This window comes from Mustela putorius, unplaced genomic scaffold (assembly GCF_011764305.1).
Source record: "Mustela putorius furo isolate JIRA1106 unplaced genomic scaffold, ASM1176430v1.1 tig00003896_pilon_pilon_pilon, whole genome shotgun sequence".
NCBI lineage: Eukaryota > Metazoa > Chordata > Mammalia > Carnivora > Mustelidae > Mustela > Mustela putorius.
The window spans coordinates 10182249-10200863 of NW_025422045.1; the positions used below are offsets into that span (position 1 = coordinate 10182249).

The following is an 18615-nucleotide window of genomic DNA, read 5'->3' on the forward strand; positions in this document are numbered from 1 at the left end:
TCCTGCACCTCAGTTTCCTCATCTGTAAAATGGAAATAGTAATAAAACCTAGGAGGATTGTTGTGGGAATTCAATGACTGAATCCTTAGCATGCCTGAAACCATTGCCTTGCTGGTAGTAAGGAGTCATTAAGCACCAACGATTGTTACTGCAATCCACAGCCAAACCAGCAACTACCCCAATAAAAGGAAATATTTTACATTGCATTGAGTTTCTTTTTGTATCCACCCCCCCACCTCCCACCAGGGGTGAGAAATGACTGAAAGGGACCACGAGAGGAGCTTCTAGGTGCTGGTTACGAAAGTGCTGTATTCACTTGGGAAATTTCATCTTGCTGTTCACTTGGCTTTGTGCGCTTAAAGTGCAGTATCTCCCAGGATCTTCACGGTCCTGCGAAGATCGTCATCTCCATTTTTCAAACAAGAAGCTGACAGCGATTTTGATTTGGTCAAAGCAGCAGGGGATGGGGGTGAGGAAGCTCCTTTCCAGAGAACCACCAACTCTCCCCGAGAGCACGGCGCCAGCAGTACCTGGCTCTAGGTAAAAGCAAATGGTTCTGAGTCGTTCCTGAATGTACTGCCCTTCCCCCAGCGCGCACGCAGGCTCGCAGCCCTGAAGGGTACTTGCAGATGCACACTCAAAGGGCCAGCCCCACACGTGGGCACCCCTGGGGGAGACCTGCGCGCGGGGACCCCGCGGGGGAATGGCGCCCAGCCCCGGGCCAATGAGAGTAGCGGAATTTCTTTCATTCAGTGCGGGGCCCGGCTCCCGCCCGGAAAGGGGCGGGGCGAAGTGCCGGGGGCCGGGCCGCCGCGCGCCGGGGAGGGGGCGGTGCCCGCCCCAAGGCCGGACCAATCGGCGCCGCGACCGGGGGGGGAGGGGGGAACCAGGCCTTTTTTCCCTCCGCGCGGGACCAATCCCGACTTTACAAGCTTGAACTTTTGCCACCCTCGGACGAGCTAGCGCGCCCGAGGAGGTACCCCGCCGCGCCGGCTCCAGGGGCAGGAGCGGCCTTAACCCTTCCCGCGCCGGGAGGCTCGCTGCTACCGCCGCGCCCCCCCCCCCAGCCAGCCCGGGGCCAGGCGGGGCGGGACCCTGCCCCCAACCCACCCCATTTCTTTGGGGAAAGCACGACCCCTACCCACATTCCTCTCGGTGGTGTACGGAGTCAGTTGGGGAAAGGGGAGGAGGAAGCACCCGGCCTCGAGGGGGCCCGGGACGCCTGGCGGTCCGCCTAGCTCCGAGAGAGGGCCGTGGCGACCGTGAAGAGCCGGAGAGGGGACACTCCCCGCCTCTACCCCATTCCCTGTAACTCCCTACCTCGCGCAAGCCTGGAGCCCCCATGCGCCAAGCGTCCCACGCCCTCCGTTTGGCCCAGCAGAGCGACCCCTGACTGCGCAGGGGATGTGGAGACCTTGAGCCATCGCGGAAGATCCCGCTACCCCAACAAATCAGCCGCTCCCCAGCTCCCAAGGGACTGGAGCCGGGAAGGCACACACGCACACCCATATTTATTAGCCTTCCCTGGGATGGGGGTTTGGACCAACTCGAAAGTGCAATGTGTGTTTGCAAGTTTGTGCACAAGCCAGGGAGAGGCAAAGCGCTCCATTTGCATACAAGTCTCAGTGGGTCCACAGAGTCCTCGCGCGCTCACCCCTGGTTTGTGTAACTCGCGCGTGTGTGTGTGTGTGTGCGCGCGCGCGCGCGTGTGCTCGCTCGCATCCGTGCCCGCGGCGCAACGCGGGCCAGAAAGCGGGCGGTGGGCGCTGTCAGGCTCGGGGCGGGGGTGCCGGGGCGAGCGTGGGGCGGGAGCCCGGACTCGGCCCGCCCCGGGAGCCGGCCCCTCGGAGCCTCGGGCCCTGCAATGGGACGTGTTCTCCTTTAAGAGTTAAGAAACTTGAAACCTTGTTTGCGCAACAATCAGCGCCGCGGAGCCGCCAAAGTGTCTAGACTGGCATATGATGGGAGGCAGCCAATGACTCCGCGGCGCTCCTCCGGGGGCCCTCAGTGTGCGTTTGAGGAGAACAAAAAAGAGAGAGAGCCGAGCTGGGGAGCGAGCGAGGGAGCCGAGCCGAGAGAAAGAGCCGCCGGGCGCTGCCTCGCCAGACCTCGCAGGGACCGTGGGGCCACCGGGAGGCACTTTTTGTGGAGGGGGGAGGGGGACGACCTCTGCAGCCGCGGCGCCCCGGGCGTCCGAGCGCAGCGTGGGGCGGGCTGCGACCTCTGCCTCGGTGGATTGCATTTTTAATTAAGGATTCCCAACAGCTCTTGGGATTTTTACAGTTTCCACTCAAGTATTGACACCCGCGTTCTGGAGAAACTTGCTCCAAGTGCATCTAGCGCCTGGGACCTGAGACGGAGTTGGCTTCTCGTGCATGCAATTCCAGGATTTTGGTTTTGTTTGGGGTTCTTTTTCTTTCTTTCCTTTTTTTTTTTTTTTTCCTTTTTGCAGGGAGTAAGAAGGAAGCTGAGGGTATCAACAAGCCTGCCTTTCGGATCCTGCAGGAAAAGCCCATGTAGTTAAGCGCTTGGGTTTTAAAGGCAGGGCTGCCCCCGACACGTCTGGGGGGTTCGGCGCGAGCGCTTTGTGCTCATGGACCAAACGCGCAACTTTTGAAGGCTCGCCGGCCCATGCGGGGTCTTTCTGGCGCGGCGCCGCCTGCAGTCCCCCTCCAGCGCCGGGGCTGGAGTTGCTGAGTAGCCGGGCCGCCGGGGTCAATGTAGCCGCTGGCCCCGCGCGGACTGCGGCTCGGCGCGCGCCTGCTCCCCGCCGTCCCGGCCCGGCGAGCTCCCTCATGTTGCAGCCCCGCGGCGCCCCTTCGACGACAGGCTGTGCGCAATCTGCACGGCGCCCGGCGGCGGAGCTTCATGTGGGGCTGCGGCCCGCGCAGTCGGCGCCTCGCTGAGGGAACGGACCCCCGGTAACCGGAGACCGCCTCCCTCCCACCCCCGGCGCCAAAGGATATCGTATGTTCAGGTCCAAACGCTCGGGGCTGGTGCGGCGACTTTGGCGAAGTCGTGTGGTCCCCGACCGGGAGGAAGGCGGCGGCGGCGGCGACGACGAGGATGGGAGCTGGGGCAGCCGAGCTGAGCCGGCCCCGCGGGCACGAGAAGGCGGAGGCTGCGGCCGCTCCGAAGTCCGCCCGGTAGCCCCGCGGCGGCCACGGGACGCGGTGGGACAGCGAGGCGCCCAGGGCGCGGGGAGGCGCCGGCGCGCAGGGGGCCCCCCGAGGCCCATGTCGGAGCCGGGGGCCGGCGCTGGGGACTCCCCGCTGGACGTGGCGGAGCCGGGAGGCCCGGGCTGGCTGCCCGAAAGTGACTGCGAGACGGTGACTTGCTGTCTCTTCTCGGAGCGGGACGCCGCGGGCGCCCCGCGGGACGCCGGCGACCCCCTGGCCGGGGCGGCCCTGGAGGCAGCGGGCGGCGGGCGGAGTCGCGAAGCCCGCTCGCGGCTGCTGCTCCTCGAGCAGGAACTCAAGACGGTCACGTACTCGCTGCTGAAGCGGCTCAAGGAGCGCTCGCTGGACACGCTGCTGGAGGCGGTGGAGTCCCGCGGCGGCGTGCCGGGCGGCTGCGTGCTGGTGCCGCGCGCCGACCTCCGCCTGGGCGGCCAGCCCGCGCCGCCGCAGCTGCTGCTCGGCCGCCTCTTCCGCTGGCCCGACCTGCAGCACGCCGTGGAGCTGAAGCCCCTGTGCGGCTGCCACAGCTTCGCTGCCGCCGCCGACGGTCCCACCGTGTGCTGCAACCCCTACCACTTCAGCCGGCTCTGCGGGCCAGGTGAGCGCGCGCGCGCCGGTGGGGGCTGGGGGGTTCCCCTTCCTGCCCCTTTCCGAGACCTTTTCGGGCCAGAACACCGCGGGCCGGCGGGCGGGTGGAGCTGCGGCTGCATCCGCGGGTGCCCCTGGAGCGTGGGAGCCCCGGGTGGAGGCGCCGTGCCGGGCAGGACAGCCCGGGAAGTGGCACACGTGTCAAATGGCACCTTTTTAAGACTTGGGCAAACTCGAAAGGGTGGCATTGGAGTTTCTCTGCAGCTTCAGGGACCTAATGTAGGCTGCAGCTTCATAGACGGTGAAAGAGGAGGGCAGGCCTAGGAGAAACCAAACGCAAGTGTCGTCCAGTCCCCCCCCCCCCTCATTTTACCCTCAGTCCGTGCCCAGGCCTGTAGCGTTTGTGTGCATATGCTTATCCCTATGCTGCACTTCCCTATATCCAGGTAGACACAAGTTGTGAAATTGGGCGTAGGAAATTCATGTCTAGAGTCAGAAGTGTTCATAAATTGTCACATTGGTTCCTTTGTGCAATTTGAAGCAAAGCTGTCTCCAGGTGGAGATCACCTTCTTGCCCTGGTTGCTGGCAGCATCCCTTGGGTGTCAAATATCAGCCGCTTCCCTCCCCCCCCACCCCCCCCCTGGGTGGTCATCACTGTCAGTTCTGTGTACAGTCTTTCTAGAGTTGAGGGTCCTGGAGGCGACTGCAGGTGGAGGAAGCAAGGAAGCCAGATAATTTATTTACCTCTGAGACCTGCCTCCCTTCTTTGTTCTCTTCCTGGGATTTCCCCCGCACACACCCCACCCCCAGCCCTGCTTACTGAGCAGGCCCTGGATTCTGGAGCAGAGGTAAGGACTGCCAGACGGCCCCCGCCCCACTCTGACCTCTGCAGTGCATGGCTCACACATTTCAGCCCATAGCATCTTAGGGGCGTGAGCATTTGGTGGCACTGGGGATTCGGTGGGGGTGGGACTTCTAGAAGATTGAAGGCTGTTGGGCCTGGGTAGGCTCTGAGCTCCTCCAGCCTATGTCCCCTTTGGAGAGTCAGCATCCAGCCTGGGGGCACATAGTGGGTCAGATCATAGATCTCGAGACTCCCAATGTGGAAGGGGACGGTGGGCCCAGGATTTGTCCCAGATGTCTTGTTCACATGTGGGGGTGGTGGCTGGGGGGAAAGGCAGGTGTAGCTGTCTTGGTGGTTCCTGAAGAGAGAGCACTGATTGGGGGGTGGGGGGAGGTTGGGGAGAAGCACCATGGATCTGGCTGCCCTGATCCCTGCATGGTCACTCCAGGCCCGACTCAAGGGCTTTTGGCAGTACCTGTGGCCCATGGGAGGCTTTCTGTGCTCCTTGTTCCTCTTTGGGACAGCTTCTCCTGGAAGTGTCTTCCTCTTGTATGGTACCCCGTCTCCTCCCTCACTCTGGGGCAAGGGTCCCTGTTGGTGGTTGCTCTGTCGCCGGTCATTTTTGGTGCATGGGAGGTAATTGGTGGGGCCCACTTTGTGCTTTCAGCAGGCCCTGGCAGCTTACTTTCTCTCTTACCAGGTCAGTGTGCCCACAAATACATGTTGAGCACTTACTGTGTGCCAGGCATGGTGCTGGGTGCTGTATAGCAGAGAGAGTAGAAATATGAGTAGGGTGCCCTCGAAAAACAGTCTATCCGTGGGAGATGGGTCAGAGATGGGGGAAAAAGGGCCAGGTCTTTAGGTCTGAACTATCTGAGTGCTGTGGGATGTGGAGGATAACAGGATCCCCTCCTGGAGCTCCATAGTTCTGTCTGGAGACAGCCTTGGAGGGTGGGTCAGGGAGGTGGGCCGTGGAAATGGGCAGAGAGGAGGAGAAGAGGGCCCGCTGAGAGTCAAGGTGCCTGGTCTGCTCAGGTGTGTGAGAGCCAGAAGGGATGCACACCCCTCTCTCCCCAGCTTAGATGCCAACTTAGATGGTGGTTTGAGTTTGGCCAACTTGGGGATGGGGTACAAGTTGAGGGGTGGAGCTGTAGTGGAGCAGTTCTTCCCCATAACCCTGGTCCCAGGGTCTTTAGTAATTTAATAATTTTGACCTTGGATGAGTAACCTGCCCTCACAGTCTCCCTACTAGTTCTTGGGAGGCTCTAGGAAGATTCTCCATATCTGATTCTAGCCTGAGCACTGGCACTTGACTCCCTCCCTCCTCCCCAAAGGAGGCACTGTTACAGCCTGGTGTCCGTACCCTGCCTCTTTGCCAGCCCTCTCCCCTCTCCCCATTGAGGCCACCCTGGGGGTAGGTGGGAGGACAGATGGCCTGGGAAGAGTTTTCAGGAGGTGCCAGGTTGACCCTCTTGCTTCCTCCCCTGCCCGATGGTGTGGGCCGCCGGGACTGAGAACTGGGGAGCCCTTTGCTGCCCACTCCACCCCTGCTGCCTGGCCGCCAGCCTGGCTCCTAGAACTGGGCGGGTACATAGCTGGAGCTCAGCCGTGCGCATCCTGATAAGGAGACTGCTCCTTCCAGGGCTTGAGGGGGAAGAGGGCTGGGGCAGTGGGGTGGGCAGGCAGACAGACAAGACAGATGTACAGACAGACACGCTTGGGGAGAGGAGGCACCTAGCTGGAGAATATAGCAGCATACTCAGCAGGCCAACTGAGGGGCACCCACCAGTTGCCCCAGTGCCCACCTGACCCCCACAGGGAGCCCAGGTGGCCAGGAGGCCCCTTTCTGGGCAGTGCTGACTCCTGCTGCTCACAGCAAACCCTGATCCTATCCATCAGCTTGCTCTGGGACCCTGGGGCCAGTTCCCCTCTTTGGACCTCTTTTCACACGGTGTAAAATGAGATGGTGGGCAGAATCCTGGGGTCTGATGGGCAGATTCCAGGCAACCCAGGCCTTCTCCCCTGCCCTCTCCCCCATGCTTGTCTCAGAAAGTGGGGGTCCTCCCTCCTTTCGTGGCTCTGTCCTGCACCTCCGTCCCTGTGGAAGTCAGGCCCCAGCTGCCCTTCCCTCTTGTGTGTCTTTCTGTCCCGGGAAAAGCCAGTTCGCTGAGCTTGGTGCCTATGTGGACGGAAATGTGGAGAAATACTTTAATCACAGTTCTAACCTGTGTTTATATAGCTCCTTTCTCCTGAAAGTATCCATTAACTTTGGAATAAATCTCCTGCTCTTTGCTCCACCACTTTTTTTTTCTGTAATTATATTCAGTAAATTACTATTATCCAAATTGCGCCAGGGAAAGAGAGCGAGAGCGAACTTCTGAGCGACTGGAGGAGGCTGCCTAGGAAAACACAGGGCTCCCAGGCCAGGACTATAGGAATTAGAATGGGCTAAAAAGTTTTCCTTTTATTTGGCCTGGCATTATCCCTTTGAAATGAGATCAATTTCAAGTTGGGCTTCCAAGCCCCTGCCCCGCCCCTCTGGCGGCCCCTCGGCCTGCCCGCCCTGCTCCTCAGAGCTCCTCCTTGGAGGTGAGGAAGGGGTGATAATGTGCTGTTTGCCTCTTGCTGGCGCCAGCCGGCCGTGCTGTTTATCTGGCTGCCGGGGGAATCTGGGCAATTAGGCTCCGCCGGCCTTAAAGCGCCAGGAGCTCCTTTTTTTGAGGCTCCCATCCCCGGCTTGAGCTTGAGCCTTCAGGTTCTGGGGGTGCAGGGGACTGGTGCTTGGGAGGCCCCCTCCCCACCCACAGCCACCCCTGGGAGGGGGGCAACTGGGAGGCCCCTGGCGTCATGTGGATCCTTTCCTAAGGGAGATGTTGGGCTGCAGAGCAGGGGTGGAAGGCTTTGTCCCAAACTGAAACCTTACCAGGCTCTGGGAGAGGCTGGGAGCTCTTCTGGCTTTAGAATTAGGGTCTAGATCCCAAGAAGGCTAAGTACCCCCTGGGGGCTAACCAGAGGCCCGTCTGGGCTGGGCTGAGCTGAGCACTAACCTTCTGGTACCCTCGGCCCCTGGCTGACTGCTCTTCAACTTCTGAAGGAAGTTGGAGGAGATTCCTGAAGTTGATGCCTGAGGCTGGAGTGTCTGATCTCTCTCTCTCTCTCTCATCCAGTTCTTTCAGAGGGTCCCCAAGGGTTCTGGCGCTCTCCCCTTCGAGTTTAGAGCATCTAAGTTATTACTGAAAAATTAGTATGGCTTTTGGAAGCCCTAAGGTAGCTCCTAAAAGGGGACTGGATGGAGGGCCTGGAGGCAGCCCACACTTGGCCTTCTGACCTTTTGTCTCTCACCTGAGTTAATGACCTGGGGCTTTGATGACCTGGCGATCCCTTTGCCCAGATCGCCCAGATCCCCCAGATCAGCGGGAATGGGAGGCATGGGAGTGAAGTGAAGATGCCAGTTAAAGGTCCCCCAGGACTGTACACAGCAACATTATTCCTAATAGTCAAAAAATGGAGAAAGTCCAAATGTCCATTAGCTGAGGAATGGCTAACCAGACATGGTATATCCATACAGCAGAGTATCATTCAGCCATAAAAATGTTCCATTGATGCTGTTGCGCGTGTGAGCCTGGAAAGCATTGTGCCGAGGGAAAGAAGCCAGACACAAAGGGCCGCATAGTATGTGAACCTATTCGTGGGAATTGTCCAGGATAAGCACATCCATAGGGACTGAAAGTAGATTTATGGTGGCCTAGGGTTTGGGGTTTGAGGGGATAGGGACTGACGGCTAACGGGACAGGGCTTCTTTGGGATGAGGAAAATGTCCAGTAATTACATGGTGGTGTTGGTCTCACAACTCTCAGTATACTGAAAACCCCTGAATTATACACTTTAAGAATTTTTTTTCAAAGTTTTATTTATTTATTTTTTATTTGACAGAGAGAGACATCACAAGTAGGCAGAGAGGCAGGCAGAGAGAGAGAGGGGGAAGCAGGCTCCCCACTGAGCAGAGACCCCCAATGCGGGGCTTGATCCCAGGACCCTGAGATCATGACCCGAGCCGAAGGCAGTGGTTTAACCCACTGAGCCACCCAGGCGCCCCCTGAATTATACACTTTAAAAGAGTGAACCTCAGTATGTGAATGAGAACTCAGTTGTTTGAGAAAAGGTAATTCAGAATCAGTCCCCACCTGGCCTCCTGCTTTGTTTCAGAGAAATAAAATAATGTCTCCTGCCTTCGGATGTAGCCTTGGACGGGTCCTGTACCTGGCTGGACCTCAGCTGGCCCAACCAGTTAAAAGGAGCAGTTGAGCTGGGTGAACACGTGACGTTATAAATCCCTGGGTCTTGGGGTGGAGTTTGTAGGCCTTCCTACTTTTTGCCCAGGATGGAATTTAGCGCTCAGCTCTCAGCCTCTGAAGTTGTTGAGCAGCTCTGTGCAAACCATTTTGTTGGAGCAAACGGGGGCCTGGTCAAGTCCCTCCTAAAAGCTTTGCAGTTCTCACGAGCTGGTGTGAGGGACATTTCTAATTTACAGATTTGCTTTCTGCTTCACTCACATTAGGAGACACCCAGACCGGGAGGGGCCATGGGTGGCAGGAATCTCGGAAGCAACCTCCTCTATCGCCTTTCTTCCCCTCCACGTTTTGGGTCTCAGATAAACAGATCCTGGGAGAAATGGTGGGGTTGATGACAATGGCTTGACTCCAGCCACCACTGCCCATTGCTGCCAAGTTTCACTCTGGGGGGACAGATCCGGGAGGGCAGTTGTCCAGAGTGCCCCACCGTGTGTGGCCTGAGCCTCAGCCAATCAGATTTTTGCAAAAGGAACCCTAACACAAGAATTACAGGCCTTCCAGTAAGTGAGTGGGGGCGTGGACAGGGCCTGAGACCAGGGATCAGGAGACCTAGCTTCTGGCTGAGGCTTTGGCTCTACTGTCAGTTTGCTGTGTGGCCCTGGGCAGGAGCGGGGGTGGGAGGGGGTCACCTCCTCCTGTCAGGCCTCTGTGATCACTGTATGGGTAGGAGCGCCTGCCTCAATTCTCTTTCCCTGTGGAGCTTTAGGCCTCCTTGCATTTTGCCTCTTGTCCTGAAAGGCTGGTCCTCACTCAGGTCTTGTTTCTAGTCCCTGCACAGCTTGAGGACCCGTGGGTCAAGTAAGTGGCTGCTACTGAAGGCAAATTGTTGCCTTCCTAGAGCCTTGTTGGGGGCTCCTTTGGGTCACCCTTTTCAGCCTCTAGGTCCTCATTCTCCGCACCTGTGTCTGCAGAGGCCCCAACTTCTCCATTATCCTGATTACCATTGTCTTTGTCTGCACATCATGTTGACCAAGCACTTTGGGTGCACGTGATGGCCTGATGCCTGGGGTGAACGAGTATAATATGGGGGTGCCTCTTGTTCCCTGTGTCCTTGGGATGTAGAGTCGAGTCAGGGCCTAGGTCCAGATTCCAGTTTCATCATGATTGGCTGGAGGGGACCCTGGGCAAGTCCGTCTTCTCATCTGTAAAATGGGAATGACAACGGCCATCTTAATTTATTTTTGAGAAAAACGAGTAGGCACCCAGAGTGTGATTAACCACACTGTACCTAAGATCCAAAAGAATGATATTACTTACAATAAATGAAGTTGAAAATGCCCGGCATGGAGAAAGACACAGGGTGGGCATTCAGCAAATGTTTGCCTCGGTCCCAGTGGCGCTTCCATGATTCACTTTTCCTTCTCCTAAACTCTGGTCCACAAAAGAGTCCCTGTTTCTAGACCTCAGAGCCTTGACTTTGTTGAAGTAATTTCAGGATGGAAAAGCTGGGTGGGGAAGAAGGGAAGCTGCACTGGGTGTACGGAGCAAACCAAATGCTCCTACAACTAATTGTGCCTTATTATAATTGCGAAAAACACTTATTACCCCTTGTGTCATTACTGATACCTGCCTAATAATAGTTATTACTGCTTTACTACCACTGAGAGTTTGTTTTAGTTTGCGATTTGATGGTGTTTAGTTTCATTTAGGGAAAATGAAGGGTCATTTCATTCATGCAAATTGTTACTTAGTTTAGCAAATTGTTACTTCCCCTAAAGCAAGAGGCTAAGGAATTCTTCTGAAGACAAAATATATGTTTTTAAGGAGGAGTATTTTAGGCAAATGAAAGGAGACCAAAAGAAAAATACTGTAGACAATAAGGAATCACAGAGGGTCTGAGCTGGGAGGCCACGGAGAGCTTGGGGTCCGCCCCTTCTCTTTACAAAGGGGGAGACTGAGGCCGAGAGCTAGCTGGAAGTGACTGGCTTAAGGTCTCCCATCTGGGGAGCTGGGTTTCCTTCCTGGCTTCTAGCCTGTCTTGCCCTTCTGTCTGCCCCAAAGAATGTCAGTTGTAATGCAGCTTATTTGGGAAGGAGCTTCTGTGTCTCTCATGCTCAGTTCTGATTAGAGTTGCCAAATTTAGCAATAAAAGGACAGAATGCCTAGCTGAATTTGAATTTTTGATAAAAAAAAAAAAAAAGAACCCACAACAAAACACAGCACATAATTTTTCAGCATATGTATGCCCCTAATAGTGCAAGGGACATACGTATACTAAAGATGATGCCGCATATATCCCGTGTTTTCTTAGGCAACCCCAGCTCTGACTTTCCCTGCACCCATGTGTCACGTGTTATCATGACAGCAGTGTTTGTACAGGTACTTTTCCAGAAGACCAAGAGCTGTTTTACATATATTATCTGTGTTTGCCCTCCTAGCGAACCTGGCAGGTCTTTATGATTATTAACCCTATTTTAGAGCTGAGGAGACAGGCTCCCAGAGGTGAAGGAACTTGCTTGAGGTCATACAGCCAAAGGGGCCAAAGGGAGCCAATGAGGGCTTGAATCCGGGTCTGTACCCCAAGCCTACAAGCCTCACCTGTTGAGTAAGAGACGTGCTGGGAGATGAGAGTTTCCTGGGGGCTGGGTTGAGTATTTGAGGACACCAATAATCAAAAGCAGGTCAAACCCCCACGTGTGACCTCCCCTGCCCCAGCCTTGACGTGTTGTGTCTCCTGTCTTCCAGAATCACCACCACCCCCCTATTCTCGGCTGTCTCCCTGCGACGAGTACAAGCCACTGGGTAAGTGTGTGCTCCTTCCCACCCAGCTCCCTTCCAGTCTGGGGGCGCCCAGCCTCAGTGCGTACGGGCTGGAGGGGAGGGCTGGGAAAGCAGGCCTGGCTGCCTTTGCGACGGGACGATGGGATGAAGTTTTTACAAACACACCTACAGTTGGGCCAGAGGAGACTCGGGGTCTATAGCGGACTATTTACATCTCGAAATTCCTCCGCTCATCATTAACCTCTCTGTGACCTTTAAACATGGGCCTGTGGGAGATGAATGGGTTTTGGCTTAAGTACCTCACTGGAGATGGGTTGGGTTTTCTTCCTTTTCCTCTCCCCCCTCCCCCAGCCCTTGGTTGCTCTCCTTTGAGCCTGTGGTAATTAGCACTATGACAGATAGGAGAGCAGGAAGTCACCTGAAGGGGAGTGGTGTGCCCCCCCACCTCGCCCCCGTTTAAGCCAAGAAGTTCTCCTGGGCAGAAACAAGAGTTGGACCGTGGAGAAACCTGTGTGCAGTCCTGTCCGTGTGCTCAGTGGAGATGGTCATCCATCCTTTTAGGCGGGTCCCATTCGGGGGCAGAATGGGTTTTCTGGAAAACCTTGGGGCTAGATGGGCAGCTCAGATCCTGGAGTAGAGGCATGTGGTTTTGAAAGCAATGGCTTGTTTTCTGGCCCTGCTGTACCCTCCCCGGAGGATCCCAGGGGTGGGGCCCATGAATTTGGCTTTACCAGTATCAGGAGAGGGACTCTGTGACCCAGGCCGTTCCCATGGGATTCAGGCTCTTGAACTCAGCTAGCTCGGCAGGGATGCTCATACATTCCACCAAGTGACCACAAGAAGTGGGTTTTGTTTTGTTTTGGGGAAAGACCTCTTCCCAGTAGCCTGTGTCAGCATCGTCCGGGAGGTCACTTCGAAGTGTCCCAGACTCTCAGGCATCTGGGCCAGTTTGCTTTCCAGGCCCCGCTGGAAAGTCAGAGGTGCCCACCAGGTCCATTCAGGAGTTTGACCTCTTCTGTCGAGAGGGATAGAGGCTATCCCATGACGGTGTGTGAGTCAGTGGTTTAATGATGGCAGCTTCCTCATTGTTTCTCTCCACGTCTGGTCATCCCATGGAGGGAGGAGCTTTATTTAGTTCTCCAGGGACCTGAAGAGGTCATCTGGTGGGACCCTGTCACTTCGCAGATGAGGAATCTGGCTGAGGGATGGAGAGGGCCCCCCAGCTAATGAGCAGCAGGGCTGTGGCGGAAACCCACTAGCAGCCCCCTGTTTGGGTTTGGCCGTTCCCCATCCCTCCCTCACGGGCCTGTCTCAGCATTTCCCAAGTCAACATAATTGCACTAGTCGCTTAGAAGATCCCTAGTTCCATTAGAGGAAGGAAAAAAAAAAAAAAACACCCAAATGTTCTCAGTAAATGTAGCCTCTCTGTTTGAAAGTCAAGGATCATTGCCCTGAGGAATTGCGGGTCAGCCTGTGATAAAGCAGCAGAAATCAGGACAGTGCCTGGCCCTGCCGAGCAGCCATTTGGAAATCAACAGGTGTCTCGGTTATTTTACAAATGAGACAACTGAGGCCTAGAAAGAGGAAGTGACACTCGCTGGTAGTCACACAGCTCAGGAGTCTGCAGACTGTGGCCCGCCATCTGTTTTTGTATGGCTCGTGAGCTAAGGATGGTTTGCACTTTTTTAGATGCTTAAAAAAAGTCAAAAGAATACTATTTCCTTGTGTGTGAAGATGATAGGAAATTCAAAGTCTAGCATCCGTACTAATAGGCCTGTGGGAACATGGCCGTGTTCCCCTGTTCCCACATCGTTTCTGGCTGCTTCTGACCACACGGTTGAGTCGCTGTAACAGAGATCCTGTGGCTTGCAAGGCTAAAAGTTCTATTTACGATGGGGGTCCTTTGCAGAAAAAGTTGATGAGCCCTGATTTTTACGACTGGTGATGGAGGTGGGACTCAAACCTGTGCCCCCAGCTTCTAGGCAGGGTCTCTCCGTGCCGTGATCAAGGTCGGAAGTGTTCTTCAAGGTCATAAGAAGCAGTAGACGGGAGGCTTTGGAAGAATGCACACAATAGGGCCGTCCCACTTCTGGGACCCTCACTCACAAAACTGGCCACGTGGGCTTTCTAGCGGCTCCCTTGGAAGTAAGGTTCAGCCCTTCAGACAGGAAGAGGCAGCAGGACTCAGGGTGCTGGGGCGCCTGGGTGGCTCAGTGAATTAAGCCGCTGCCTTCAGCTCAGGTCATGATCCCAGGGTTCTGGGATCAAGCCCCGAATTGGGGTCTCTGCTCTGTGGGAAGCCTGCTTCCTCCTCTCTCTCTGCCTGCCTCTCGCCAACTTCTGATCTCTGTCTGTCAAATAAATAAATAAAATAAATCTTTAAAAAAAAAAAAAGACTCAGGGTGCTGAACACTTTGGGACCGTTAGCTATGAAAAGCAAAACCCTCTTTAAGAACCTCCCACTTGGGCATTGTGGGTATTATTTTTATTTTAAAGAGGTTTTCCATCTGTCCTATTTCCCTCCTAACACGTTTTACTAGCAGATAACTTTCTCGTGCCCTGATAAACAGTCTGAGCTATTTTTTTGTATTATTTTCTTTCCCTTGCATTGTTGCTTTTTCATAAACAAAAAGTCAGTTCACTTCTAAGCCTCTGTGATCACGTGAGACAAAAAAAACAAAAAAAAAAACCCAAAGAAACAAACAAACAAAAAACCCACCCCAAATAAAACCCAGAACACCCTCAGCATCTGGCAAGTGGGGATACAAACAAACAAAAAAAAAACAACACCAAAAACAAAACAAAAACCCCAATTGGTTAATGTTTCATCTTCCCGTTCCTCAAACCTTGTGGTAAAAGGAGAAAAAAGAAAAAAGTCCTACAGGATTGAATGGAATTCTAGCTCGCCAGGGCCTTGGCTAACGGTTTCTGTGCCAGGAATCTCCAGCTTGGAGTGGTTCTCCTGAGCGAGGTGGGACCAGCTGAGCCAGACCTGGGTCGAGCTGGGTAAGAAGGTGACGAGCTGTCAGCCTTCCAGAACATGCCTTATGACTCCTTCACACGGGCAACACCTCATGGCTGGGAAAATGTTGCGAGTCTGCCTGCCCAAAAAGGCATGGGCTTGTCTGGGTAGCAGCTCAGTATTCCAGAGAAAATGTGCAAAAGATTTTCCTTTCCCCATCTCACTCACTGCACAGACAGGGGAAAACAAATAACACAAGCCATATGAAGTACTTGAAATTACTTTAAAAAAAAAAAAAAGGCAAAAAACCAGTCCAGGCATTGCAAGTTGCTCTGTGAGCAGGTCTGGATGTTAAGAAGTGGAGGAGGGAAGAGGGAAAAAAAAGTTAATCTGGGAGCAAATGCTTGAGCCGTTAATTAGAGGGGTACAAGTGGGGCAGAGTGAGGGTGGCTAGTAACTTGTTAAAACAGAGCTTCCCCAGCTCCAGCGAGGAAGGAAGGAAGGAAGGAAGGAAGCAAGAAGGAACAACTTTAAGAATTTTAATGGTGGTAATTAAGTGCAGCAACTATGAATTGTTTAGGGGCTTAATTTAACCTTACCCACAGAGGCTCCAAGTTGATACTTGCTTAGTCCCCTGAACTTGGGTTATTTCTGTGGTCAGAGTAGTTGAGACTTTTCAGGTGCCAAGGCTATAAGAGTCCGCATTTTCCAGAGGAGTTCCAGGGCTGGCTGGCCTGGTCTCGTGTGATCATGGGACGAGGTTACAGAGTGGCATCCGAAAGCTGGGAGGGACACAGTGCCCTTTGCAAGCACTTACTTGTGAACACGCATGCATGTGCGCTTGCCCACATACACGCGCGCGCGCGGGCACAGAAGAAAAGAGAGGACTGCCCCCACAGCCAACTAAGTTGTCTTTCTCTTTCCTCCGTAGATCTATCTGATTCCACATTGTCTTACACTGAAACGGAGGCTACCAACTCCCTCATCACCGCCCCGGGTGAATTCTCAGGTTGGCATTTCTGTCCTTGCACGGTGCTGTTGTGTTGAACTTCACGGAAGGGGACAGGTTGGGGGGGAGTTTGATGGAGACCTTTATGATTTCTTCCCTCCTTTTCTTTTCCCCTGTTCTCCACCTCTTGGATAGGAAGGCTCAACGGTCTTCGTCCCCAGCATCCATGGGGTTAAGAACCATCTGTATGAATGAGATCTAAAGATGGTCACTTTGAAAGTGCCTTTTGGGCCACACGCTCACCAGTTGTCTCCACCTTGTCTCTCGTGGGACTGGTGAAAGCCTAGCACGGCTCTCCATCCCTCAGTTTAGCAGGGAGAAGCCTCTTTTCCCAGCTGCTGAGAGGCTACAAAATGCATGTATTTATCTTTGTGGCTTTCTTCTCCTGTCCGCCCTCTGGGGAAGGACTGACGTGGAGGGTCAAGAGAAGGGGGAATGGAGTGTGGATGGAACTAGCTTCCGGGGAGGGTCTGGCAAGCGAGGAGTTGGCCAAAGGCTGGTGGTATCCATGTCTCTCTCTGAGCAGTGGATGCTGGGCTAGGAAGCAGAGATAACCCCAGTTTGGAGTTCCCCAGGCCCCTGCAATGAAGAGTTGGCCACAGGGATCCTCCCGTTCCTGGGAGTAGCTAAACCAGGCTTGCCTTAAGAAATGAGAGGCTGGCGGTGACCTGGAGACATCGCGGGGCCAGGAGGGATTCTGGTGCCGAGGTCTGTGGGACCCTTTGGGAGCATGGTGGATGGGTGTTCTGGAAAGACAGCTGGGGCTTGTGGCATGGGTGTGCACTGTGTGGCGTGATAGCCACTGGGTCCTAAGTGGACATGGCTGGCTGTCTGTGAGCACTTCTGTTTGTGTGCATCCAAGCTGTCCTTCCCCTGCCCCATGGCCATGGCAATAGCAGTGACCATAGCTATTGATGGAGTGTTTCCTTTTGGCCATGTTGTCTGCTCTGGCGTTGTACGTGCATCATCTCAGAATAGCAGTAAAGTACTCGCCCTGGGTCACATAGTAACAGAGCCATTTGCCACCATGCTACTGTGTTCCTGACTGCTGTCCCGTCCCCCTTTTCTGCAAGGGCTGAATGTACCTCCAAAGCCTGCATTCCCCATATGAAGTTCTGGCTGTCATTCTTGCCATCCCCTCCCCATGACTCTAAGAGGGACGCGATGCTGGCTGCCTGTGGCTGCCTGGCCATTACCCAGGTCCTAGCCCTTCCGCATTCATTCTGTATTCCATCACAACCGTGGGAGATCCCACGAGGGTGCCCGTTTCTGTGATAGGAAAACAAGAAGCTAGAGCAGGAAGTGACTTGCCAGGGTCCCGTAGTGGGGCTCATGGCTCAGGTACTGGTGTCCCAGTCTTCAGGGTCCCCCTTACCTTCTGGTCTTTGGTGGCCCAGACTGGTTGGGAGTTTCTTCTATGCCTGTGGGCCCCTACTTGGTGATAACGCCTGAAAGACCTTATCAGATGAGCACAAGAAGTTAATACTTTAATCCATTCTTTTTCTTCTGTGCGTACGTGGATGAAAGCCACATATAATTTTAAAGCAAGAGGCTTAACAGTGTTTCTGAATGCCTGATTCTGTGCCCCTGCCAGCCCTCAGAATGTATTTAATTTAGGTGAGTACATTGGCATGGGTTGTCTAATGGATGAGTAGTGTTTCGACATTCTCTGCTCCCCCTCCCCCTGTTAATGGTGGAAACTCCCATTTGCAGAAATGCTTCAGAGGGCCGTGGTTTGGGTCTGTTTACGGATATAGTCTCTTTGGATCTCTCTCTGTCCTCCCAGAGTGGCCTGGGTGTGTGGCTCAGGCAGGATCGGAGCAGACCCCAGAGACCCTGCTAGAACCAGGAGAGAGCACCCTCTGGAGGGACATGTCCGGAGACCCTGGGGGCTGTTAGGCTTGGCCCCGGGGCCCAGAGTCTGGGATTACCACCCAGTCATCCCCGAGTGGTGTGTGGTACGGCCAGTGAGCAGACACCCCTGGTGCTCTTTCCTGTGGGTGAGGCCCGCATGAAAATCTGGCATCCAGTGGAATTCTGAGGAACTGGGGAGGCAGTTTGGGGTTTCCGAAGTGGGGGTGGAGGGATCGAGTGGGGTCTGCTGGGCTTTGGTCTGAGTTCGAGGTTGTCTCAGGAGGTGAGCATTCCCCATGTAGTCACCCAGGCACCTTCTGGGGACGTCATGCATCTCCTCCCACTCTGGGGGCTCTGGGGGTTCACTGGCCAGCTTTTCCAGCTTCCTTGAGCTGTGGGATTCAGAGGACCGGTGGGTCGGCACTGCCCTCGCCTCCTGGGAGCTCCTAGGCTCGGGGCTGTCGTAGCTGTCATCCTGGAGGACAGGCTCCGGGAGGGAGGCCCTGCAGGGTGATGGGAAGCCCTGGAGAGGTGACAGGTCTCCTCCCTGGATGGAAGCAGGATTCATCCGGCTGAGGTAGAATGCAGGGCTTGCCCAAGGGCAGGACGGGAGGTGAGGTCAGAAAGCTGAAGGGCCAGGCCAGGATGTTTGATGTTCAAGGACAGATAACGCCCCTGCTGACAACAGTTGACACTTACTGACACTCCCTGCTTAGCTCTTTGCTAAGAGCTGGTCATTCTCCACTTCTTGGACTCCTTACCGCACCCCAGGGAGACAGGTGTGAGTCCCCCTGTCTTCCAGGGAAACTGAGGCTCTCTGCTGGGCCAGCTGCCCAAATTCCTGAATTGTAAGTGGCAGGCTCCAGCTGGGAGCCTGAGCGGTGTGACTGCCCAGCCCTCCTGCCTGAGGGTCCTGCCTGGCATTCCAGCTAGGGCTCCCAGCCCCCTGGGGAGACACACCCTGGTGGGGGATGGGGCAAGGGAGAAGGATCGCAAGAATCTGGGGACAGCCTGGCCCTGTTTAGGAACTGGGGATGGGGTGCAGGGATGGTGAGAGGCCTAGAGCTCAGCACCCATCCTTGCCACCACGCAGGAGGGTGCAGAC

At 55.2% G+C, this 18615-nt stretch overlaps 1 protein-coding gene and 1 long non-coding RNA gene across 3 annotated transcripts in view; one reads left to right on the forward strand and one right to left on the reverse strand.

The window, feature by feature from the left end:
* Positions 1–285: 285 nt before the first annotated feature.
* Positions 286–1719, reverse strand: LOC123388208. Its single transcript, XR_006602772.1, has 2 exons — positions 1321–1719; positions 286–536 (listed from the first exon to the last, which is right to left on the reverse strand). It is a non-coding gene; the product is annotated as an uncharacterized LOC123388208 (long non-coding RNA).
* A 200-nt stretch (positions 1720–1919) lies between these two features.
* SMAD6 (SMAD family member 6) overlaps positions 1920–18615 on the forward strand; it is a 74829-nt gene continuing 58133 nt past the window's right edge. The window contains exons 1-3 of one of the 2 annotated variants that reach the window (XM_004758624.3): positions 1921–3777; positions 11650–11706; positions 15579–15656. In XM_004758624.3, coding sequence (XP_004758681.1) covers positions 2970–3777; positions 11650–11706; positions 15579–15656 — 943 coding nt within the window. In that variant the 5' untranslated portion in view covers positions 1921–2969. Of the gene's footprint in view, positions 3778–11649; positions 11707–15578; positions 15657–18615 lie in introns of both variants that reach the window. The other variant, XM_004758625.3, reaches the window with a different exon arrangement.